Source organism: Tachysurus vachellii, chromosome 15 (genome assembly GCF_030014155.1).
Source record: "Tachysurus vachellii isolate PV-2020 chromosome 15, HZAU_Pvac_v1, whole genome shotgun sequence".
Classification (NCBI taxonomy): domain Eukaryota; kingdom Metazoa; phylum Chordata; class Actinopteri; order Siluriformes; family Bagridae; genus Tachysurus; species Tachysurus vachellii.
Genome location: NC_083474.1, coordinates 11,975,874 through 11,998,557, shown reverse-complemented (window position 1 = coordinate 11,998,557; position 22,684 = coordinate 11,975,874). Strand labels below are relative to the sequence as shown.

Here is a 22,684-nt window from a genome sequence, read left to right as displayed (position 1 = left end):
TTAGAGGTAGACTATCCTATTTTTATTAGTTGTGAGGATCCAAATAATCATTCAAAAATTCCCAGAAGTAACAGGATATTGTGATTTGAAATAAAACTTGACTTTTAATGTAAAATGTTATAGCTGTAGATTGCTATTAATGACCTTAGAAACAAAGAGAGAGAGAGAGAGAGAGAGAGAGGTAGATATCCCTGTTATTCAAATTATCTAAAAAAATTTAGAAAAATTTCCTAATAGTTACTGTACCTGGCTGTTGATGGTGAAAAAGAGATTTGATGTCCAGAGGCTAAGAGGGCACAACACGGATGTCTAGAGATCTCTTTTCATCTATTGGATCATCAGTTGTACTCAGTTGTATCAGCTAACTTCAAGAAAAGGAAGTCATGCTTTACATTTTCTGAGGTTCAGCTTCTGCTGACTGAGGTGAAGAGAAATCAACATATTCTGGTGGATCAGTGTGATTATTAGTTATCAAACCCAGTTAAGCATCCCTGGCATTTGTCCTTTCTTCAACATTTTTGATGTCTCCGGTGTACACCTGTCCATCAAAATGCACGACAAACACTGTACCATGGATATATGTCCTCCAAACAGATACATTCAATCAGGGAGTCTCCAGTTATGTTACAAAGTGAACAGGAAACTATTTTGTATCTTACAACGAGATCAAGGTGAGTGTCACAGAGAGGTCATTGAGATTGTGTAGAAGTGGTCTGATCTTAAGTGTGACACCAAATGCAAGGTGGCAGCCATGAGAGCCTCCGGGGTCTCTGCTGCCCGGATTACATTGTAGAGAGAATGGTGCACCAAATACTCCAAGCTGGACCAAGGGAGAAAGCATCACGGATGAGGATGAGGACAGCCAAGGTGCCTCGGCGATATCACTGCACATTCCAGGTACGGCAAATGGCATGATACCCATCAAGCCACAGGGTATGCCACACAACTCTGGAATGTACAGCAAGGGAGATACAGATCTGCAACTGGATATAACTTGCAGTTGTGATTGCATCTTATAATCTAACCATAACCTAGGAATCTGTACAGATGTTCACAAATTACAGCATCAGTAATTATATTAAATGCTTTGTTTATTATTATTGTTTAATCTAATATGGTTTTCATTCATTGTGCAGTATAAAACAACAACTGGTAAAACTGCCCAGAAATTGAGACATAATCTTTAATAAAAGTTTCTGTTTGATTACAGCAGCTCTGGGGAGAGAAACATGCAGTCTACAGAAAATATAGTTGTCAGTTTCAAATATGAGACTAAAAAATACAGATGAGAATTAAAAATACAGTCCACTTCAGGTTAGGTGGCCCAGTGCTGTCATTTTTTTAAGCAGGATCTAATTTATACTAATTGTAAATAGTCAACTTTAGTTCTTACCTCAGTTTGTTATAATTGCACTCACCAAGATTAAATCCTTATAATAAATAAGTAACTACTTATTTAGCCATCACCTCGAATTAATTGACTTTTTGTACATATTTGATTTAGAGTGCAAACATAAATAATTCACTTCTGTGGCTCAAAAGGAAATCTCCACTGTTAACCTTTTAAGTTGTGAAGTTTCACTGTGTATTTTTGGGGCGGGGAACTATTTAATGAGCTACTTTTCTTTACTTGACAGACAAGTTTCAACAGTCGAAACAGCACAACATCAGACTTACTGGAGAAACTCGTCTTGGTCTTAGATAGTAAGTGTTTCTTTGTTTTTAAATCCAAATGCTTTAAAAGTTTATTTATGCTACTTTGTGCTGTGCGGCAAAAGGATTGTTTTTTAAGCCTGAAATAACATTTAAATGTATTTTCCTGCTGCAACAGTAAAACTACTGCACTACGTTTACTCCAGCTTTAAAACAGGAAATTAAATATTTAATTTAAAGAGGAAACGAAATGTAAGCAAAGGGCAACGGTGATAAATACGCATTAATTCATTTTATTTTTTTTTAGAGATTTACACTGTGTGCGTCATCACCATGTTTTCTGCCAAACGGTTAATAGGAGGCCTATTGGATGTTGTGAGGTTAGTTTTGATTGCTTGTTTTGAGGTTTTAAATGCATCTTTGACATCTGTGTTGTTTCATATAATTTAATCTAACAGCACATGCGTTTCCATACGATTCACAGCAATATTGATCCCTCCCAGTTTGTTCCTTCTGCTCCAGTAAGTTACTATAATATACATTTTTATATGTTTTAACATTGCCAATATTAACCCAGATACACCCTTATACTACTAAAGACATTAAATATTAAAGAAAGCAAATAATCTGTCCATAGTTGACAGGCATACATGACATGCAATGGCTTGAAATGCATACATATTATTTTAATTGTGGATTTTCTGTCTGTGCGCCACAGCCTCCTGCACGAAGACCCTTAACAAATGTCCAGGCATCTGCGGATGAGAGCGATGAGGACAGACAGTTCCGTAAAGTTTTCGCACAGATCGCCGGAGAGGTCAGTACTTCCTGCCTTTGTTTAAAGATATAGATTTATTTAAAAGTTTATATAATATACTACACGCACTTATCGGTCTGCCTGGTCATGTCAGCCGTACTTCAGTTCAACATGACCTCGAGCTATACAGAGAAAACCTGGGGGCACATTTTCATGCATGCAAAGGTATAGAGTTCCAATTTGCTTACCTTCTCATATTCAACTACAAAATTAAATTGTTTTCATTATTTGTTTGACTGATATTTCTGAGACAATTTGTGAGACTATGAGGCTTTTCATAAGACTGACTCAACTTTGATCAAATATTTAGATCTTTAATAGAACAACTTTTTCTTTTTTAAAAGAATGATACACAGCAAGTGTTTTTGCATTCTTTTTAGGTTTGTTTCTAAGTTTATCAAAACAAAGGGAGTGGTTTGACTATGTAAAAGCACACTAATCATTGTGGTTATGAAGCTGACCGGTTCCTCCAGTACATTCCTTCCACGTTAATGAAGAGTAGCTTCATATCTGGGAAAGTTTTGTTGTTAAAAATGTGAGTGCGTGTGTGTGTGTGTGTGTGTGTGTGTGTGTGTGTGTCTATGATTTGATTTTTTATTTTTTTTTTAAAGTAAAAATCACGTTGGAAAGCCTATGCAGCTTTGTTGTAAAATCTTGATTTGTGATTTATATTTTCAAGGTTTAAAATGTAATTCAACACAATTTTGTCTGGGGTAATAAAATTTAGCAGAGTATTAATTTCATCCTTTCAAAACTAGTAGAAATCTTTCCTTTCACTCTAAATTTATTAAATCTTAATACTTGTCAAGAATATTCTTCTTAAAGTAACAAATTTACGCAAAAGTTGCGTACTTAGGTTCCATTTTAATGTGCAAGAATGGTGTACCTTGATTTTTAAGGAAAAAGCTTAAATTACAAATCCTCTTATTAACAAATCTTGAATGTATAGAAATCTAGAGTACTGCTTGTATATTGGAAAGCAGTGTATAACATTTTTAGCTATTTGTTTTTGCTTCTCATACTTCTAATTGATAAACCATGCCATTTCAAATTATTTACTTGTTAACCCATAAAGGTGTTTGTCTACTCCAATAGAAAACCTCAATATTATGTATGTAGAAACACTTAAGAGCAAGTGTTTTCAGTAATGGCATTAAACCCTTGTTTTTGTTCTTGTTTTGTTCTAGGACATGGAAGTTAGCCCTAATGAGCTGATGAGCGTTCTCAACAGGATTCTGACCAAGCGTAAGTGTAGTGTCAATTTAAACATCGATATCTGTGTTAATTAGAAATAAAATTGCCGAAAAGAGTAGAGAGAAACATTCTCTTGTTTTACCAGACAGTCTTTACATATAAATGAAATAGCAGATAGTTGATAAAATGTTTAGAGTAAGTAAACTTGGCACATCATTGGAGAAACACTAAATAATATCAGGGGAAAATGCTTGCACAAACAAAATGGGATAATTGCTCATCATGACAAGACATGTTGTGTGGAGCCTCTTGGGTGTGGTCCAAGAGGCTCCATAATCCATAATGACTGTCCACAATCAGTAGAAACATTTCAGTCTGAAATGTATGATACGAGGTTGAGAAATTATGTGACCGGTGTTTTGTGAAAGTGCATAAAAATAAATTTTATGCATGAGAATTCTTCTTGCAACAGTAATTATAAGGATGTGGTTGATTGCTGTTGTCCACAAAATGGTTAATATAATATCCTTTTGTTTCTACTTCTAGATGCTGACCTAAAGACTGATGGTTTCTCAATTGAGTCTTGCAGGAGCATGGTGGCAATAATGGATGTATCCTTTTCATGATATAATAACCATGTATTTCAGAATATGGCAATGTGAGCAAATATTTCTTTGTTTGGTTTAGTGACAGTATACAGCAAGTGTGAGTTTATTTTTTTTGCCTTAACCCTCCTCACATAGACTGACAATTCTGGAAAGTTGGGCTTTACAGAATTCAAATACCTGTGGAACAATATAAAGAGATGGCAGGTAAGATAGCTGTGTTATTTTCTTTTAACCTAAAGTGATAATTTCCAATCAATCAGAATCAGATTTATTGGCCAAGTGTGTTGACACACACAAGGAATTTGGTTCCAGCTGTTTGTGACTCTCAAAAGTACAGACATAAATAACACTATACTATACAAGATAATACAGGCTATACAAGTGGGACAGAAGTAGTCTTGATATACTGTAGCAGTTTGACATGTACATCTGCAGCTTTTGGTCTTTGTGTAAAATATAAGTAAACTAATAATAATAAATAATCTTTGAGTGATCATTCTTTGTCACTTCCCTTCCAAAATAACTTCACCTCATTTCCGTGATGACCACTTGGAGACTGGTAATAATAGAGCACTTGTAATATCACATGTCACGTGCTCACACATAATTTATATGATAGAAAAAGGGCAGCTGACCCTGTCATCATTTCTTTAAGAAGTAAACAACAATATTAGGGAAGAAAGTTGTTAAAAATCAAACAAAACATAACTGTAGATGAACTGATCAGATTGAAAAGGATTCAAAAGGATATATTATATAGCTACCTTTGTTTGCAGTATATCTTAATTTACAGCATTTCTGGTATACAAATTAGTTACACTAGAAACACTAACATTAGATACATTAGATTTGTTGGTGACAGAAGCATCTTCATCAGCACAGGCATTGATTTTGACTACTTGGGTTCTTAAAGGTCATTGAGCTCTCAGAGATTAGCATTGTACGTTAAATGCATGAAATGAATGCATTGTGGAGAAATTTGGGTAAATAGCCAGACTTTCTAAAGATTTCTGTGTTTGTGCTGTACTATTCATGTTGTTTAATGTAGATGATGCACATTAAGTTTTGTAAATTCCACTGTTTTGGACAAAATATTGTGAGATTGAGCACATGAAGCTTAACATAGCTAATACAGTTTTCTCCTCCAGTCTTCCCACAGTATAACTGAGATTTCGTCAAGGACAGTTTACAACACCATTGTCTTACTTGAATCTCTTTTTCCTTGTAGTTCACTTGCTCGATCATCTAACCCTGCTTTGTTACCTCTCATTCTATATTTTAATGGGACAAATAAGAATTTTGTTTCTCAATCCATGTCCCTAGTCATATGATTGGCGATCTAAGTTTTTGAAAATCTTTTATTGTTAAATAAAAGTTAAGTTTTGTTCTAAAGCTGGAAATCACAGAAAATAAACAGTAAATATGTGCATATATGTTAACTCCTTTATTATATTACTTCTTGAACAGATGAAATGCACTCATTTAATACTCTTTTTGGTTAAATATAAAAGTAGTTTTACAAAATTATATACTGTTAATATAATAATATAAACTGGTTATGAAAATAGAAATTAGTCCATTTGCTCAGCTGTTAATTTTGTAGCTCTCTTTATTGATTTTTATCTGCAGTGTTTTAAAACAAGCTCATTATCTACTTACTGAGAATAATCATAAATACATTTTGACATGGGGTTTTCATAGTCGTACTGCAGCATCTTAATTTCTCATCTGGAGAAAAACAGTTTAGTTCTTAATAATTACTGATTAATCTGTGACCTATTTGTTGTCAATTATGTTTGGACATGAATTATTAATTGAAATTATGAAATTTTAATGAAATATTTCAATTAGTCTTTAGGCCACCCACTGCTCTGAAATGACACTTTGCAAGATTATAAATGACCTGACAGTTAATGCTTGGATATTTGGTCTGCCTTGAAACTGAGTTTAACTGACACGATCCACAAGAAGATTTTGCTTTACTGGCTTTACCACAAGGCTCTGGGTTTGTTTTACTGATGGTTTCTCTATTGCACTTTGTTAATCTTATTAAACTTTTCTAGGTCATCCCTTCTTGTTTTATTCAACACTTTGTTTTATTCAATACTTGTTTTATTCAATAATTTTTGATGTTTCATATCATTTAGTGATTATTTTCTCTAAAGGTTAAAAATCTGCAGTTTTTAAGCATGGAATGTATTCCAACCATATACAATAATCCATATACAGTTCAACATAATCCATATACAATCTACCATACACGTTTTATTATGGAATTATAGAATGATACAAAAGTTTAACTTGGCTTTGTCTGATACAGGCCATCTATAAGACGTATGATGCAGATCACTCTGGAACGATTGGGGCCAGTGAGCTGCCCGCAGCTTTCAAAGCAGCAGGTTAGTGTAACTTAAAATATTGAAGTGTCTTTATACCTGCTATAGAGTTATTCCAGCTCACACCTAAACTTGTGTTCACTAATTTGAACTTGTCTTTTCCCAGGTTTTCCTCTTACTGATAATCTCTACCAGATGATTATTCGCAGGTATAGCGATGAAAGCGGCAACATGGACTTTGACAATTATATCGGGTGTCTGGTGCGACTGGATGCAATGTGCCGTAAGTCAGTCTTTTTATCTTGAAGGACATTTAACCTAAGTTTCATGGACATGACATAGTAAGAGACATATGTTATGTTCATATGCAGGTGCTTTTAAGACGCTTGACAAGAACAGTACAGGAACTGTCAGTGTCAACATTAAGGAGGTATGTGTGATATATTTAAATTGGCTATATATTTTTATATATTTATATTTTATAAATTTCTTACTTTATCCTCTCCCCATGCTTTATATTCACAGTGGCTTCAGCTGACTATGTACTCTTAAAGCAAAAATACATCGAACCCCTGACTACAAAAAATTTGTTTTGGATATTATGAATCATTGTACATCTCCTTTTTGGATTGTATTAAAATAGTAAAACTGCATACTTAAAATATGAATAAAATATAAATAATTTATATGTGTGGTGTTTCAAACCTTTTACAGAGAAGTAGGTCGACAAGAATAAAGAAAACAAATCAAGCTCATCCAATTTGCATAAAAAAAAATGCAGATCTTTTTGCCCTAATGGAGTCAAACCTGTGAGGAAATATACAGTAGCTTAAAGCAAATCCTGGGCCAGGATTACCACATCTAGGCAATCTTTGTACATCTCTTAAGAAACCCAAAATATTTTCACCAATTCTGATGCAATTATCTTGAAACTGAACATCCTATTACAGATTTAGTCAATATATATTATACTATAATGTGCTTCCAACTGTTTTGGCAACAGTTTTAACCACATATAAGCTAAAATCAGATGTTCCTTTTTTGTTTGGTTGGTTGGTTTGCTGGTTTTAGCCAAGGAATAAGGTAAAAAAAAAAAAAATAATTGTCTCTACAGTTCCAGGATTCTTGGATGTGCCCAAAATCAAAACGCAGTGCTATAGCGCCACCATCAGACCATCCAGTGTAAAGCCCCCTTTCAGCGATGAGCTCTGCCCTTTTGCTGGGCAGAAGAGAGCAAAGTGGCCCAATTCCCCATGGTATAAGCAGAGATCATTGGTGTGGCATCTTTCTCAGTGTAAGTCAGGCGGTGGTGGCCAATCTCCATGATTTGAGAAGTGGGTGGAGAGTGAGGAGCAGAGGCTGGTGACAGAGGCAGAGATCAGTTTCAAAAATGGGAGCAAACTGAGAAGACCATCTGGTGAGGATAAAGAGTTTGTGGCATGCTTAAATTGTGTGCTGAGGTACAAAATGGTGGCTGCCCTATAAGTGCATCCCCAAGATGTTTGTTGACCTGAAAGTGATGTTGCAGAACCGAAGAGCAAGCCACATGTACTGACACAACTGATTGAAGAAAGGTTTTGTTTTGTGTGTTTTCACATCATTGGGAATATAATGCATGCCTTTTACATGATCAGTGAGATAAATTTTCCATTGTAAAATGTTTACAAAACCATATGTGATAAGTGTCAATATAAGTTTGATTCATTATTATATGTTAGGCTTGTCTAGGGGAATTAACAACCCATTTAATGCTACATTAACTGAAGGTTATACACCTATTGATCTATTCACAGTCTGATCTATCCCTAATCAGCAGGGAATATGACAGAGCCTGTCATGTCCTGTATGAAATGAACCTGCCTGTGTGCCTGGCTTCAGTGAAATTAACTACACAGTTGCAAATCACTACTGATTTTGCATTGTCGGTCTTCCCAGTGAATTTTACTCTTTACATTGAGATCACCAGAAACATGAAGCTTCTGTTAGAGGAGGTGAGGGACTAATTCCATAATCTTTCACAATGTATTTACTGTATCCTACATTTCTTACTGAGAATGTGTCTGTTTGCCACATCAACACAAACACTTTCACGTCTGAGCACTTTCACACAAAGCTTGGCATACTATATTAAATTAAACAGAAATGTAAGGTTCTGTAAAACAGTATTTCCTCTCGGTGTGTAATCAAAGTTTATCATCATGCCTCTGAAATGACATTTTATGTATTGATGTGTATTTATGTATATATGAATTTATGACAGGTTGTCATAACATTGAATGACATGTCATCGATTGGCTGGCTCATGGTCTTTGTTTCCTGTAAAATAGCTCATTTGTTTGGCCCAAACACCCTAAACCTATGATGTCTATATAAAGGCATACAGATGATTATAAGAAGGCACAAAACAACACTATATTAAATCATAACACCTTAACATTTACAATTAATTAATAGCATTTTGTTAATATCATAAAATATATTATATGGTTTAATAATCTAGCCACAGGGGTTACTAGCCAGTGACTTCTGTACCAGACCCAAACCTGGATAAATAGTGAGGGTTGTATCAGGAAGGGCATCCTATGTTAAAAGTGCCAAAATTAATCTTGCGAATCGTCAATAAGAATTCCATAACAAATTGGTTAAGACCCAAGACGGCCACCGGGGTTGTTGACCTACAAGGTGACAGCAGAAATTTTACTACTGTTGGTTGTGGAAGGAGAGGAAGGAGAAGGGTTCATAGACAGAGAGAAGAGGAAAGGCAGGAGTATAGGTCTGAGAATAGGGACTCTTAACGTTGGTACAATGACAGGGAAAGGTCTAGAGCTAGTGGACATGATGGAGAGAAGGATGGTAGATATACTGTGTGTGCAGGAGACCAGGTGGAAGGGGAGCAAAGTACGTAGTGTTGGAGGGGGATACAAACTCTTTTATTATGGTGTGGATTGGAAGAGAAATGGGGTAGGAGTGATCCTGAAGTGAGTAATGTTTTAGAGGTGAAAAGAGTGTCAGACAAAGTAATCAATCTGAAGTTAATGAAATTCTAAAGGGCATGATGTAGTTCTGAACAAAATATTGTAGGACTGAGTACATGAATCTTAACATAATTAATGCAGATTTCTCCTCAAGTCTTCTCATGGTAACATTGAAATTTAATAATACTGTACCTACCTAATTGGCCCCCAGCCTCCTTGCTGTTTAATTGCTAAATCAACTCAACCTGCTTTGTTACCTCACATTATATAATTTAATCGAACAAATAATTTTGTTTCTCAATCCATGTTCCTAGTCACATGACAATTTCATTTTATTCTAAAGGTGGAAATCACAGAAAGTAAACAGAAAATAAACAATATATGTATATTTGCTAACTCCTTTATTTTCACTTTTTTGCTCAAGCAAAAAAAATGATAAATTATTTACTGTTAAATAACTATTATGGTAAAGAAAAAATAAATTAGTCCAGTTGCTTAGCTGCTTTATTGTTGCTTTATGCTCATCTTGCAGCTCTCTTTATTGATTTTTGCCTGCAGTGTTTTAAAGCAAGCTCATTCATTATCTACTGACTGAGAATAATCATAAATGCATTTTGACATGGGGTTTTCATAGTCGTACAACAGCATCTTCATTTGTCATCATGAGAAAATAGATTAATTCTCAATAATTACTGATAAATCATCGTGTGCGTCACAATGTCACTACCGTCAAACACGTGAAATGCTTTCCTAATCAGAAGCCGTTGGTGAATTCTGAAGTCCGTCGCCTGGAGAACGCAAGAGATGCTGCTTTTAAATCTGGCAATGCCGAGGACTACAACAGAGCCAGGACCAACCTGAAAATAGACATCAGGGGAGCCAAACATACATACAAAATCCAGAGAGAAGAGCACTTCCACAACTCTGACCCCAGATGCATGTGGAAAGGCATCCAGACCATCACAGACTACAAACCGACACCTCGATCTCAACCAACCAGCAGTGCCTTCCTACCAGACAAACTGACTAGCAGACAAACAACCAGGTTTTCACTGACATTTTAAACCTGTCACTGGCCCAAGCCATGGTTCCTATATGCCTGAAGACTACAACCATCATACCAGTGCCTAAGCACTCAGCTGCCAGATGCCTGAATGACTTTTGCCCAGTTTCACTCACCCCTATTGTTATTAAGTGCTTTGAGAAACTGGTTCTGAATCACCTCACTGCGGGCCTACAACCTACACTGGACCCACGCCAGTTTGCCTATCGCTCAGAAGTTTGCCTATCAAAAAAGTGCTTGCCCCCTAAACTTATTAACTGGTTGGGCCACCCTTAGCAGCAAGAACTGCAATCAAGCAATTGGGCAAACACTTTTTCACACAGGACCATGTGGGTTTAGATTTTGTAATAATAATAAAATTTAATACAAGTTTTATTTAATAATAAAAACCTTCATTTAAAAACTGCATGTTGTGTTAACTTGTGTTATCTTTGACATATATATATATATATATATATATATATATATACATATATGTGTGTGTGTGTGTGTGTGTGTGTGTGTGTGTGTGTGTGTGTGTGTGTATATATATAAAACTGCATTTCGTTGCTGTGCACTTTGACACAATCCACAAGAAGATTTTGCTTTACTGGCTTTACCACAAGGCTCTGGATTTAATTTAATTGTTTTGATGATGCTATCTCTATTGTACTTTGTTAACATTATTAAAATTTTCCATGTTATCCCTTTCATTTCATGTAATGCTTATTTACTCTAAGGTATAAAATCTGCAGTGTTGAAGCATGGAACATATTCCAACCATATACAATAATACAATCTACCATACACATTTTATTATAGAAGTATAGAATGGCACCAAAGATTAACTTTGGCTTTGAATAAGACGTATGATACAGATCGCTCTGGAACAAAAGCAGCAGGTTAGTGTGACAGTCAACAATATTGACTGAATATTTATGAAATAAAATTGTCTTTATACCTGCAAATACAGATTAATCCTAGCTTACACATTAATTTGTGTTCACTCATTTGCACTTCTTCTCTTGTCTCAGGTTTTCCTCTAAGTGATCATCTCTTCCAGATGATTATTTGCAGATACATCGATCATTTCCATATGTCCTATTTGAACATCCTATAAGAGATTTGTTCATCCTATATATACTATACTATAATGTGCTTCAACTTTGTAGCAGCAGTTTGAGGGATATAAAGATATAGGCTAAAATCCAATTTTCTTTCTTTTTTATTTGCTCGTTTGGCTAGTTGGTTATTTGGTTGGTTGGTTTTTGCCAATGAATAAGGTGGAAAAATTGTCTCTACAGTTTCAGGATTCTAAGACGTGTCCAAAATCAAAACACAATGCTATAATCATGCTATCCTGAATAATGGTAGGCAGCACTACCTATTTACCATATCTCTATACCTTTGGTTGGTTGGTAGGATGGGAGAAAAATATATTTGTAGAGCTTTCTGTTTCTTGAGCTTCCTATTAACTCCCAAAAGAGAGATCAGTGTAACTTTTGCTACAAGACATTCACTGTATGACATGTATTTCGGTTTTTGAATATTATTTAAATACACTCTAATAACTTTCATTCTTCTATTTGTCTCTAATCTTGTACCTTCAGAGGCGATTCAGGATCCTCTAAAGACTACTCCTGAGTATTTATGCAATACGGTGAAAATATTATATATTATTATTATATATACGCACATATACGCACATATAGCTCAATCTAGGCAAGACACGGCTATTTCCCCTCCTGCAGGAATAAAAGGCAGTCAAATACATGAGAGCCAGGAACTGACACTTCATTAGCCAATGGCTGTGGCAGCGGATGAACACCAGCCAATAGCACAATGGCCCGACAAGAGGGCGGAGATTAGATTTACCTGAGATGCAGAAAACCGGCTGCTGCCGAGCTACTGATATTAAAATCAGATCACTAAGCAAACACAGGTGTTGTAAGCGCTTTGCAGAACAGCTGTTTTGTACTGTGAGTAAACTGTGGAAGTGAAAAGGGGACAATCTTTGCGTTTCCAATAAAGGTAAGCTTTGATTTTTATTATAAATAAAAGTTATAGATGCAGTATAGTTTTAATTCTAGCATGATGTATAAGCAACAAATAGGGTATGAAGCTGAAGATGGCTATGAGTTAGTTCTCTTTTACTTTTTTCTATTAAATCTCTAACTACATCATAATCATACCCAGATCATGGTTGATCCTGTATCATGGGCTACTGAGAATTTTGTCTACTTCACTGTAATAACTTTTCCCAAATGTCATCATCTTTAGTTACTGAAAGCATTCTATTAAAACATAAAATATGAGTCTATTGGCTTTAAGTTCGCTGTTAACCACCTTAAGGTTGTGTCTGATAAATAAAGCAGCGAGATGTTTTGCCCCAGGGGATGCTGAACACTCGCAGGAATACAGCCTTGCCCTTTTCAGCTGGGTATTTGTGGGACTTGATGTTGCATGAAACGATGATTACTGGGTGAAAGGTGTGTACTACAGTATGAGGCATAATGAGCTAGCCACAGTGCCACAGCTAATGGACACATATTAGCAGAAAACAATGTCCATGTGGGTAAGAAGTGATCTAACCACACGTGTTCATATTGTCATGTGTTGTGTCATAATGCCAGATCTGTATGTACAACCCAAAATTTAGAGATTACATATTACCTATTAAACATTTTCACATTTTGTAGTATTAGAAGTTGGAAATGAAGTTGACTCAATTGGGATTACCTGTCTTTAACTGGTTAAATAACCTGGTGCGTACAGCTGGGGTCTGAAATCGCATAATTAGTTGAATGTCAATCTGTGTGCAATAAACTTGTAACTTGATCTCAACACACATCCATTCTTTCATAAAAGACACCAGATTTTGTTGGAGAACATACTGTACAAGCTGCTTCATGGGCAATGAGTATCAATCACAGATTTAAAAAAAACTCTAAATATTCCATGGAGCACTATTTTACCTTTATTAAAGATGGAATGAATTTGACTCATACTAAGAGGATGCCATACACCAAAATTATGTGAGCAGACATTAGCCAGAGATGCAACCAAGAGGCCAAGCATAACTCTAAGCATGATGCTATGACCATTATGCTTTACTGTGAAGATGGTATTCTGTAAAGCTATGAAGCAAAAGCAGGACAGAATTGGCTGTTGTTATTCTTATGTTTGTGAACTGACATGAAGTGTCTCACTACCTACACAATTAAGTAGTTTGGAAATATACAATTTCAAGGTATATGTAAATGTTGAGTGACACAGACATAAGCATACAAATAATACACATTTGAAAAGTGATGGATGGATGCATTAATGTTTTTTTGCACCATTCTGTGTAAGATTGCTGTGTCTGAAATTTGCACCATTCACAAACTCATTCACACCCAGAGGCAATGTATGCTATGTTCTACTTAACTTTAACATGCAAATGCCAAAGAATGGACCCTTATCTTGAAATTCCAACTCCTTTTATCCCTTAATTTAGTAGTATTTTCAACTACAAATTCCTTCCCCATTTACACTACGCACACAGCCTTGAAGAAAGTATTTCTTTATTTAAATCTTTTTACTTTTAACTGAGTTGTACAGCATATACTTACAAACATATAAGTATTTGCTTTGGATCAATTAACATACAGACATATTCAAATTTACACCACTCACTACAGTTACCTTGCTATCTGTTGCAAAAAAAAAAAAAAGATTAACGTAACCAGTCCAAATACTGGCATATTTGGCTGTAGGTGGAAACCCCATGTAGAAAGAGGAAGAACATGGAAACCTAGCACAGACAATAACCCAAGATTAGGATTGAACCGTGGACCTTAGAACAATGAGTCAGCTGTACTACCAATGTTCCACATAAACACAAATTCTCAACATTTGTATTGTGACATGAAGGCATAATGTGACGAATCCATATGCAATTTTATTAAAGAAGGCATAGTTCAAACACAGTGAAGAAAATCATTCAAAATAGTGTAGTGAAAAAACAAGCACAAAATCAAAAATCAGATAATCAGTCAGCGAGACAAACAAATCCAAAACACGCCTCAGAATCAAAGGTAAACCAAACAATACTTCACAACGTGCTAATGGTGAGAGTGTGCTTTTATAGTGGTGACCCGGAAGTCCTAGTATTCAGGAGAGGGTTCCCTTTGGCGGGCTGGAGGGGGAACTGCGGGGTTACATATATAGATTTTGTAACAAACCTTTCAGAGCCTTGTATAATGTCATATGCCCATAATATGAAACAGACACCTTTACAGACATTACAAAAAGTGCATTTTTAATATGTGTAGAGCATTCATACAAATAGCATATGTCTCATATGAAGAACCTAAATAGTCCTTTACAGTTATATGCATGCTTTTATATATCCTTAATTTGTAAGAAGTAACAAATGGAATTAAGATTTCCTTGCTTAAAAAATATAAAACATGCTTTTGGGGGTTTAATTGAGAAATCCTTACAATTCTTAAATGTATCAGAAGTTAAAATGTAAAATATACTTCTCAGTTTTATGTTTTTAATCAGTTTAAGCAATATTTTCCAACAAAAGTTGTTACAGACAGTACAGTCAGTGGTATGTATATATTTAAACATCCTCATGCAACCTATGGATTAGTTCCACACTGGATTTGAATGAAACAAAAAACAAAAAACTGCAGCTTAAATTATTTAGATCACTGGTGCGTGAAACCTATAGAAACATCCCTTTTAATTACAAACTCAGCTTCCTACTATGTTGCCTTGGTGAAAGCATAGTCTGTAATTATGAAGTAATTATACCTACAGTCAGAAACAGTATCTCCAGCGCTTCTGTTTGTGCTAGCTTATGTAATGCATCCTGGTCTGTATATATTCTAAATTGACTGCTTTATTTTTAAACTAAATGCCCTGAAGTTATTCCATGTGATGGGCTTTCACCCAATGAGCTCAAAGAACGTATTTGCAAAGTTAGCAGCTCATTGGGTATTATCATGCCAATTTAGTTATAGCTTTCATAATAACTAAAAGGAAATCATTTTGATTGCATTCTGCTTTCTCCAAGTAGTTAATTGATTTCAATTTTTACATCTAAGGTAAAATGACAACCTAGCAATTTGTTGCTCTAAATAACCTTACTCAAACGTGTATCCTTATGCAACAAATATTCTCTGGAATAGAGCCTTTATTTAGCAAATTCTCTTTTGAATTCCCTTTGTTTCCTTCTGCTAAGATGTACTCTTTCAAAAACACTCTGTTTTAGTTTATTAAAGGCTGGCACCATCCTTGATGCTTTTGTGGTTCTTTGACTTCATTGTTTACCCGGCAATTAATAAATGACAACTGCAGTGGGAGGCAGATTCTGGCTGTTTGCAATAGAGTCAGTGCCGTAGATTTAGACCTGCTGGTGACTTATTTACTTAAGCATTGAGGTTATCATGTGTTCTGTGCTCTCATCCTTTATAACAGGTTAATTACACCTCCTAGTCTGAACCACTGTAAAGTCCCCTCTAAGAATAACTGTGCTTTCCTTGTGTTTACTTTTACTGTAGCACAACACTTAAGATGGCTGCTGAGTGTCCTCTGAGATCTGAGGTGACAGAGCTTCACAGGAGAGTCAATCAGGTGACAGATGAGGTAATGTTAGCAGGAATAAGGAAACATTTACTGTAAGTGTGTTGATAAACTGATTGTAAAAGGGTATTGTTTAGTGTGTTTTTGCATTATGGGGAAGATGATGCATGTCTTTAAAATGATCAGTGAGATAAACTTTCCATAGTAAAATATTTATAAAAGCTTATGTGATAAGTGTCACTATATGTTTGATTCATTAGCATATGCTAGACTAGTCTAATAGAAATGACACCCCCTCTAATGCTCCATTAAGTAAAGGTTATTGATTTATTCACACTGATCAGCAGGGAATATGACAGACCCTGTCATGTCCTGTATGAACTGCACCAACCAGTGTGCCTGGTTTCAGTGAAATTAACACCATTGCAAATCACTATAGATTTTACTTTGTCAGACTTCCTTTCCTAAATTTTTACTCTGTTTCTATCTTTTCTCCTATTTTTATTAGTCCCTCGATATCACCAGAAACATGAAGCTTTTGTTAGAAGAGGTGAGGAACTGATTCCATAATATTTCACAATGTATCTACTGTAGCCTACATCATGGTACATTTCTTACTGAGAATGTGTGTTTTTGCCACATTACCACAAACCTTGTTCTGAAGCATCTGAATACTTTCACACAAAGCTTGGCATGCTATATTACAGTGAACAGAAAGTGAAGTTGTGTAAAACAGCATTTGCTTTCAGTGTGTAATTAAGGTTTGTTATCTTGCCTCTAAAATGCCATTTTATGTATTGAGACATGTTGTCATAATAGAAATGAATAGGCAATGGCTCATGGTCTTTGTTTCCTGTAAAATGGCTGTTTAGCACAAACCCCATTGTCCCACTATTGGCCCAAACACCTGTGATGTCTATATAAATACACATAGATTATTATAGCAAGGAACAAAACAACATTTTTTTTAAATCATACTGTGTGCTTAACATCCCTGTCAACTTTCATTACAAATTGATAGCATTTTGTTAATATCAGAAAGTTTGTATGGTTTAACGTGGCTTTGTGTTTATATTCCGTTTTCAACAGAGCAAAGATGCAGGGATCAGGACGCTAGTCATGCTAGACGAACAAGGCGGTAATTAAATAGTTACTAATACTGTTCCACATAACTTTACAAGTATACTATCCTATTTATAAGTTGTGAGAATTCAAATAGTCATTTAAAAATACAGTGTGTCCCAGAAGTAGCAGGTAAACAAAATTCTACATCACAATATCTAAGTAATTGTGTGAAATGTATGTATTCTATTACAGCGATTTATATCTCTCCCATCTCCCATGTCTCTTTCATAATTACAAGCAAATATCTGCATTCCAGAGCAATTGGAGCGGATTGAAGAGGGCCTGGACCAGATAAATCAGGATATGAGAGAAGCTGAGAAAAATCTCACAGACTTAGGCAAATGTTGTGGCCTGTGCTCATGTGATAAGTATGTGTTAATTTTACCCCTCCTCTCTGTACTGAAGATACTTCCCCACCAGGAACTTGATGATTTATGTCCAATAGGTTCAGCCTATTTTAGTCACTACTGATGTTTAATTAATGAATCGTTTTGTTGATATCTTAAACATTAAGTACAAATATAAAACAAAAAGTCAGATATGAATGGCAAATTTATATATATTTATATATATATATATATATATATATATATATATATATATATATATATATATATAACTCACTGAAATAACTTAAAAAGTAAAAATAAATTAAAAATTTACTTAAAATTGACTAATAAACATCAGCTTTTGAAATGAGGTTCAACAGAATCATTTAAAAACAAACTGATGAAACTAATGAATCGTACCCCTAGAAAAGATATTTTTAATAATTTGACCATAGGCACATGTTAAACTAAAGTGTAGCCTGTAATTAGCATCACAGATTCAAACTTCTTCAAACTTGTAATCAGTCTATCTGCCTATTGAAGCCCATAAGACCATCTCTAAGCAGCTTGATGTTCCTGTTTAAGACAAATAATAAGACAGATTTAAGACAGATAATACAAATGGTAACCAAAAGGCCCAGAACAACTTCTAAAGAGATTAAAGGTGAACTCCAAGGTCAAGGTATATCAGTGTCAGATCACACCATCTATCGCTGGTTGAGCTGTGTGAGTGGACTTAATGGAAGACGACTGAGGAGGACTCCACTGTTGAAAGCATCATAAAAAAAGAGATGAATTTAAAAATAGAGCTTATGGGAGAATCTCCTTTGGACAGATGAAATAAAACTGGAGCTGTTTGGCAAGTCACATCAGCTGTATGTTCACAGATGCAAAAATAAAGCATACAAATAAAAGAACACTGTACATACTTTGGAACATGGAGGAGGCTCAGTTATGTGCTGGGTCTGTATTGGTACATCTGGCACAGGGTGTCTTGTATTTGTGCAGGGTACAAAAAAATCTGAAGACTTTCAAGGCCTTTTGGAGCAAGTGCTTTATTCTCTTGTGGCATAAGCAGTCCCTTGTGTGTTTGAGCATACCCAGATGACCCAGAGATTTTTTGAGTTGGCCATCAGCCCAGCCTTCCGGAGGGCTCCCAGTACCTCCCCAGATAGTGTAGGTGGTCTGACCAGGTGGAGGAATAGATGATCACATCATCCAGATAGGCTGCTGCGTAGTGGTGGTGGGAGCACAACACAATATCCATCAACCCAGGGGCGGTTCTAGACCTTTTTTACGGTGGCTCCAGCCCCCCCGTCTGTGATCTCAGCCACCCTAAAACTATAAGTATAATTTTTACTTTCAAAAATAAAAAATAAAAATTACATTAAAATGCAGGATGTCTTCCATGGGAAAGAAAATCGTTTATCAGTTTGACTCAAGAGCGAATTTTTTTACTTTGCTTTTTTAAGCATGTGCGTTGCAGTCCTTCAAAAGTGCATCATCAGCTGTCTGCTTTATTTGAACGGAGAAGCACAGAGTCAGTCAGAGCTGGAGGCATTTATCTATAACGTTAATTGGCGGAAAGCCGCAAAGACGGCAACCAAAAGCAGTGAAATTTCACTATTCTTATTACCAGAGTTGATAGCACAAACAAAATATTAATGCAAACAATCCATTCAATAAAAATAACATTTATTGATGTGGTCTTTGTCTTGTGAATATTTTTTATTAATGACTGAATTCATTGGACACACTGTTCATAGAGAATGCACACATACAGGAACTGATTTGATTCAAGACTGGCATCATTACATCATGCATAAACTTTTGGTGTCCACTTTTGCCATTTTAAATAATACCATAAATTTTGGCTTACTATGTAGTCATATAATATATAATGTAAAACTCTTCTTGTTTTAAATTCTAACTGAGGGCTAAGCCCCCTAAAGATGAAATCCTAGAACCGCCCCTGCATCAACCTTTAGAAAGTTGTGGCCATTTCATGGAGCCAAACAGGAGAAGCCAATACTGCCAGTGACTGCTGTTTTTCTTTGCACCTGTGGCTAGAGAGACATGCCAGTATCCCTTTGTCTAATCCAGTGTGGAAATAAATCAGGCTCAGGATAGCTATCAAATACAGAGACTTTGTTGAACCTCCAGAAGTTGTTACAGAGTTGGAGGCTCCCATCAGGCTTCGGCACCACAGCAATGGTGCTGAACCAGGGGTTGGGGCATTCCTCAGTGATCCCCCTTTGTAGCATTCAGCCTCCTTCTTCTTCTATGGCATGACAGCAAGCTTTGGGGGGCCTTTAAGACCGCTGTCTTACCACTACTCTCGAAGAGGTCTTGTTTTTGTGGTAGTCCAGGTGGGTGAGTTCGAGGGTGTAGTGGTCCACCAACTCCGTCAGGTCCTGATGTGGTTTTCCAAAGTGGGACCTTCTCAGGGTAAAGGGCAGTGGCCTCATGAGAAGCTATGCCAATTTGTTTGAAGGGGATGCAGATGATGGGAAGTGGAATTAGGAGTGAGGGAAAAGGTTTCTTGGGGTCTGCTGACATATGGTCAACATGCTGATATAAATGTCCGGGTCTGGTTTGGTGGGCATTGTCGGCTATCCTGTTGGCTTCTCTCCCTATTATGGTCGAACTCTAGGCCTTCCATTGCTCTCCCCTGCTGATTTCTAGGGTTGTCAGTGCACACTATTAAGCTTCTATCATCTCTTTGGCTGTACTTGTCCCTTTTAGCCCCACAGCTTTTCACTCCTCTGGATTTAGTGAGTGGTGGAAATGGTCCATCACAACCCACAAAGCAGGGCGTCCATATGAGCTCTTGGGTTCATCCCGGAGTGGTACGACCATTTGTGGAACTCGGCTGCGGCACTGATCAGAGACCGGCCACAATGTTATAGTTTTTCCTGTTTCTGGGCCCCTGAGCAAAGCCCTTATCCCTCAATTGCTCAGTTGTATAAATGAGATTATTGTAAGTCGCTCCCGATAAGAGCATCTGACAAAATGCCGTAAATATGATAGGAAACACAAAACCTTTAGTAGAAACATGAAAAATGTAATCATCACTGATATTAAAGCAATTTTTAAAAGTATTTTACATGCATTGGACAAAACATGCTTCTTGTTAAGAAAATATTATTTTAATGTTTCAGTTTTAGTAATAAGGACTATCTTTGTCATTTTTACTGGCTGTTTTACTGTCTTCTTTTGTGGAACTTTCCAGGCTGAAAAACCTTGAAGCAAGTGAAGCCTATAAGAAGGTCTGGGGTAATAATCAGGATGGTGTGGTATCTAGTCAGCCTTCATCACGTATTGTGGATGAGCGAGAGAAAATGACAATGAGCGGTGGATACATCAGAAGGTCCTAAACTATTACTTTTCTTAAAATGTCATAGTCATGACACAATATATATATTTTCATTATTAGATATAATTAATTATAGATCAGCCACCAGTGATTTGATTTTGTTACCAGAGTGACAAATGATGCACAGGAGGATGAGATGGAGGAAAACCTGGCACATGTGGGCAGCATCCTTGGCAATTTAAGAAGCATGGCACTTGATATGGGCAATGAAATCGATACACAGAATGTGCAGATTGAACGTATACAGTCTAAGGTCTGTATCTTGTTTATTTTACTATACATACAGTTCCTCTCAAAAGTATTTAAATGGCAATTTCTTGTTTATCCTTTACACTGAAGAAATTTGTATTTGCAATCAAATGCTAAATATGACATGATAGATCAGAGTTTCCTTTGCTTTCCCTATATTTACATCTATGTTTTAAACAACTTACCACCTTTGGTAGCAGATCACGCAATTTTAATTGATCAGATAGCCTTGGCATTTCATCAGTTTCAGAGGGGAAAGTCAGTCAAACAAGCAACGTTGAATAAACTAATGTCTTTGTTTTTGTCTTTTTGTAGGCTATTGCCAATGTTTCTCGCATCAGTGAGGCCAATCAGAGGGCTAACAAACTAATAACGAGGTAAACTCCGAAGAGCGATTGTCATTTGCTTAGATTTTTTGTTAGGAATTCATATTTCTTCTGCCACAGTGAATGAATCAGGGTTGATTTATTTTCTTTCAAAAACTAGTGACATTTTATGTTAATTCAGTTTTCATCATCATAACCGTCTGGCCCGTGGCCAACAGCTATCAGTGTCTATATTGAAAGGTACCAGTTCAGTTTTGTCAGTGCTTTTCTGTGACCCTTTAATAGTGAAAATAATTAAAAGAAAAAAATGTTGCATCTTTTCCAAAATGGTTTGTAAAGGAATTTTCTATTTCAAGAAAAGGTGGGAAAGGACAAATTAAAATACTTATTACTGTGTTTTAAAGTTGTATTTTTTCAGCATTTTAATAACAGTGAATATATTGGTAAAAAAAAATGTGGAAAGACTAGATTTCTACATGAACTCAATAAAAATGTGAACAGTCAGTATAGCCAGACTAATCCTAGTCATTCTGAACAGAGCAAAGTGCAGACTCTAAATAAGACCTGGTTTGTGAAAAAATTCTAAAGCTAAGATTTTCTTATCTAGGTGTAAGAGTTCTCATTTAATGACGATAATGATCTCATTCATTGTGCTACAATACTGTATGTGAAACTCAACCTATACATATCATGAATGTTTAGACATTCTTATTTGCACCTTCCTGTTTTGCTCACTGATGATAAGTCATCGATCCATGACACCCCTTCCTATTTTGTAAGAATTAAAAGCTTTATTGGTGTGATTAAAACAAGTGATTGAGATACTGTTTGTTATGAAATGGCCAGTTTTTGGAGAAAAAGAATTTTGAGGAATAAAGTATTTTGTTGTTTTTGATTCCATTTGCGAAGTAACCGTTGTATTTAAATGTAATAAATTGATTTCAGTTCAATGTTTCCTTTTCCACTCATTCACACTTGTGCCACGGTTTGTGTTCATTAGCGCCATCTGCTGGAAAACAAGCTAAACCGCTGAGATTTCGCCTTAACCTGAGATGAGGCACGATTCAAAATGGAGGC

At 35.8% G+C, this 22,684-nt stretch overlaps 2 protein-coding genes across 2 annotated transcripts; both read left to right on the top strand.

The window, feature by feature from the left end:
• The first annotated feature begins 1,506 nt into the window (after positions 1–1,506).
• On the top strand, positions 1,507–7,294 carry LOC132858062 (calpain small subunit 1-like). Its single transcript, XM_060888237.1, has 11 exons — positions 1,507–1,704; positions 1,961–2,033; positions 2,138–2,174; positions 2,372–2,470; positions 3,658–3,715; positions 4,211–4,275; positions 4,408–4,476; positions 6,593–6,671; positions 6,775–6,891; positions 6,980–7,038; positions 7,134–7,294. The coding sequence occupies exons 2-11, from the start codon at positions 1,987–1,989 to the stop codon at positions 7,158–7,160; spliced, it is 657 nt and encodes a 218-aa protein (XP_060744220.1). The 5' UTR covers positions 1,507–1,704; positions 1,961–1,986; the 3' UTR covers positions 7,161–7,294.
• Positions 7,295–12,555: 5,261 nt separating this feature from the next.
• zgc:101731 (SNARE_SNAP25N and SNARE_SNAP23C domain-containing protein) lies at positions 12,556–22,510 on the top strand. Its single transcript, XM_060888188.1, has 8 exons — positions 12,556–12,656; positions 16,181–16,265; positions 16,711–16,752; positions 17,292–17,340; positions 17,584–17,695; positions 20,889–21,026; positions 21,141–21,285; positions 21,597–22,510. The coding sequence occupies exons 2-8, from the start codon at positions 16,194–16,196 to the stop codon at positions 21,660–21,662; spliced, it is 624 nt and encodes a 207-aa protein (XP_060744171.1). The 5' UTR covers positions 12,556–12,656; positions 16,181–16,193; the 3' UTR covers positions 21,663–22,510.
• Positions 22,511–22,684: the final 174 nt, after the last annotated feature.

Bases quoted from the DNA above. Each gene is read 5' to 3' on its own strand.
- LOC132858062 (XM_060888237.1), top strand. From the start codon at position 1,987: ATGTTTTCTGCCAAACGGTTAATAGGAGGCCTATTGGATGTTGTGAG. The intron at 3,716-4,210 runs GTAAGTGTAGTG...TTCTACTTCTAG, and splicing joins CAACAGGATTCTGACCAAGC to ATGCTGACCTAAAGACTGAT. The intron at 6,892-6,979 runs GTAAGTCAGTCT...GTTCATATGCAG, and splicing joins GCGACTGGATGCAATGTGCC to GTGCTTTTAAGACGCTTGAC.
- zgc:101731 (XM_060888188.1), top strand. From the start codon at position 16,194: ATGGCTGCTGAGTGTCCTCTGAGATCTGAGGTGACAGAGCTTCACAGG. The intron at 16,266-16,710 runs GTAATGTTAGCA...TATTTTTATTAG, and splicing joins TCAATCAGGTGACAGATGAG to TCCCTCGATATCACCAGAAA. The intron at 21,027-21,140 runs GTCCTAAACTAT...TTTTGTTACCAG, and splicing joins AGCGGTGGATACATCAGAAG to AGTGACAAATGATGCACAGG.